A 2,226-nucleotide genomic window follows, 5' to 3' on the forward strand; every position below is an offset into this window, starting at 1 on the left:
TGAAAAAAAGTGGTGTGTTTAATCACCCCAGGCAGGCAATGTTTTGATCCGTTTCTATGGGATCTTTGACAAAGATCCCATATAGACGGATCGAAATGTTGCCTGCCTGGGGTGAATAAACACACCACTTTTTTTCACCAATCTCCTTGGAGTGCTGCCTCTTCATTTTTTTGGAATTTTATATACATATACATATATATATATATATATATATATATATATATATATATATATATATATATATATATATATATATATGACTTCCTGGTTATGTAATGGAAATTCCATAAGAATAACATTTAAAAAAATTGCCTGCTTTATTTATTATCATTCTGATTGCAATCAAATCAATTCAATCACGATTATAAGCTATCGGGTCCAACAGACTTTAAGAATTACAAGGTGTAACATAGTGCCCTATGCTAATGTGACATCAACACATTGTCAGCAGAGAACTCAATCTGAGTATATCTTTTCACCTATAACTCTAGCGCCTGAGATGTTTATAAATGCGTTCTTGCAAGGCCTTCTTAATATCGCTATTCTTTAAGCTGTATATAATGGGGTTGATCAGAGGGGTAAATACAGTGTAGAGCAGGGATAGGCTCTTACTAATGCTTAAGGTTTTCCCCCTTGTTGGGAAAACATAAACACTGAACATAGTCCAGTAAAATATGGAGACCACAATGAGGTGGGAGCTACAGGTGGAAAAGGCTTTCTGTCTACCGGTACTGGACGGAATCCTTAAGGTGGTAAAAATTATTTTGGCATATGACAATATAATTATAAAAATGGGGATGAAGACTAATGGAATACGTAGTAAAGAAATTTCCATCTGAACAATGAAGGTATCAGAACAGGAAATATCTAATAAGGGAATAAGATCACAGAAGAAATGGTCAATCATATTTGGTCCACAAAAATTTAGTTTCGATGTTGTTATGATGGTCATCAACATAACAGAAAATCCAAGCAACCAAGAGGTGGCGGCTAATATCATACAATGTCCATCTGTCATGATAGAGGTGTAACGGAGAGGATTACAGATGGCCACATATCTGTCATAGGACATCATTGTGAGAATGAGGCATTCAGATGCTTCTGAAGCACTGAAAAAATAAAGTTGTGTGATACAATCAACAAAAGTGATGGTCCCCCCATTATTCAGTAGAATATGTAATGTATTTGGGGCAATATCTGAAGTCAACAAGATGTCATTGATAAACAGTTGTGTGAGGAAGAAGTACATTGGAGTGTGGAGGTTCTTGATGGTGGACACAAGGGTGATGATCAGAAAGTTCATAGAAATTGTCCAACAGTAAATCACAAGAAGCAGAAAGAACATTAAAATTCTTATATTCTGACTGACTTGAAATCCTAAGAGCTTGAAATCTGTGACAGAGGTCATATTATTCTTCTGCATTGAAAAATAAGATATTGAAACATGAGATAGAGATCAGTTCATATCAAAATATAAATAATATGGCCAAAGTATGTGGACCCCCCTCCTAATTATTTAGTTCAGAAGTTTTAGCCATATTGTTTGCAAACAGGCACATCAAACCCAACACACAGCCATGGAATTTCCATAGACAAACATTGCTAGTGGTATGTGTGGTACTTAAGAGATCAGTGACTATACATGTGCCACTGTTATAGGATGCCACCTTTGTTGATTTTGCTGAAATTTCTGATCTGCTAGATATGCCCTGGTCACCTGTAAGTGCTATTATTGTCTGCTAGATCCAGTCACCTGTAAGTGATATTATTATCTGATAGATCTGCCCAGTCACCTGTAAGTGCTATTATTGTGAGATGGAAGCATCTAGGAGTAAGGACAGCCACAAAGCGATAGACCACTTAAGTCATAGAGCAGGGCTGCCAAGTGCTGAAGCACACAGAGTGTAACAATCGCTTATCCTCTATTATATCACTCACTACATAGTTCTAAACCACCTCTTGAAGTGACATTAGCACCAGAACTAAGCATCTCGGTTTCTTTGGTCGCGGCACACAAGCCTACGTTCACCATGCACAATGCCAAGCGTTGGCTGGAGTGGTGTACAGCGCACCGCCACTGGACTCTGGAGCAACATGTTGTCTGGAGTAATGAAACAGGCTCACTATCTAGCAGTCTGATGGAGGTATCTGGGTTTGGCAAATGCAAAGATAACGCTACGGGAATGCATAGTGCATACTTTAACATTTGGTGGAGGAGGGAAAATG

At 37.9% G+C, this 2,226-nt stretch overlaps 1 protein-coding gene across 1 annotated transcript; it reads right to left on the minus strand.

Annotated features, from left to right (window-relative positions):
• Positions 1-487: 487 nt before the first annotated feature.
• Positions 488-1,423, minus strand: LOC142750731 (olfactory receptor 11L1-like). The gene has a single exon (XM_075859715.1). The coding sequence runs from the start codon at positions 1,421-1,423 to the stop codon at positions 488-490; it is 936 nt and encodes a 311-aa protein (XP_075715830.1).
• Between the last annotated feature and the right edge of the window lie 803 nt (positions 1,424-2,226).

This window comes from Rhinoderma darwinii, chromosome 3 (genome assembly GCF_050947455.1).
Source record: "Rhinoderma darwinii isolate aRhiDar2 chromosome 3, aRhiDar2.hap1, whole genome shotgun sequence".
Taxonomy (NCBI): domain Eukaryota; kingdom Metazoa; phylum Chordata; class Amphibia; order Anura; family Rhinodermatidae; genus Rhinoderma; species Rhinoderma darwinii.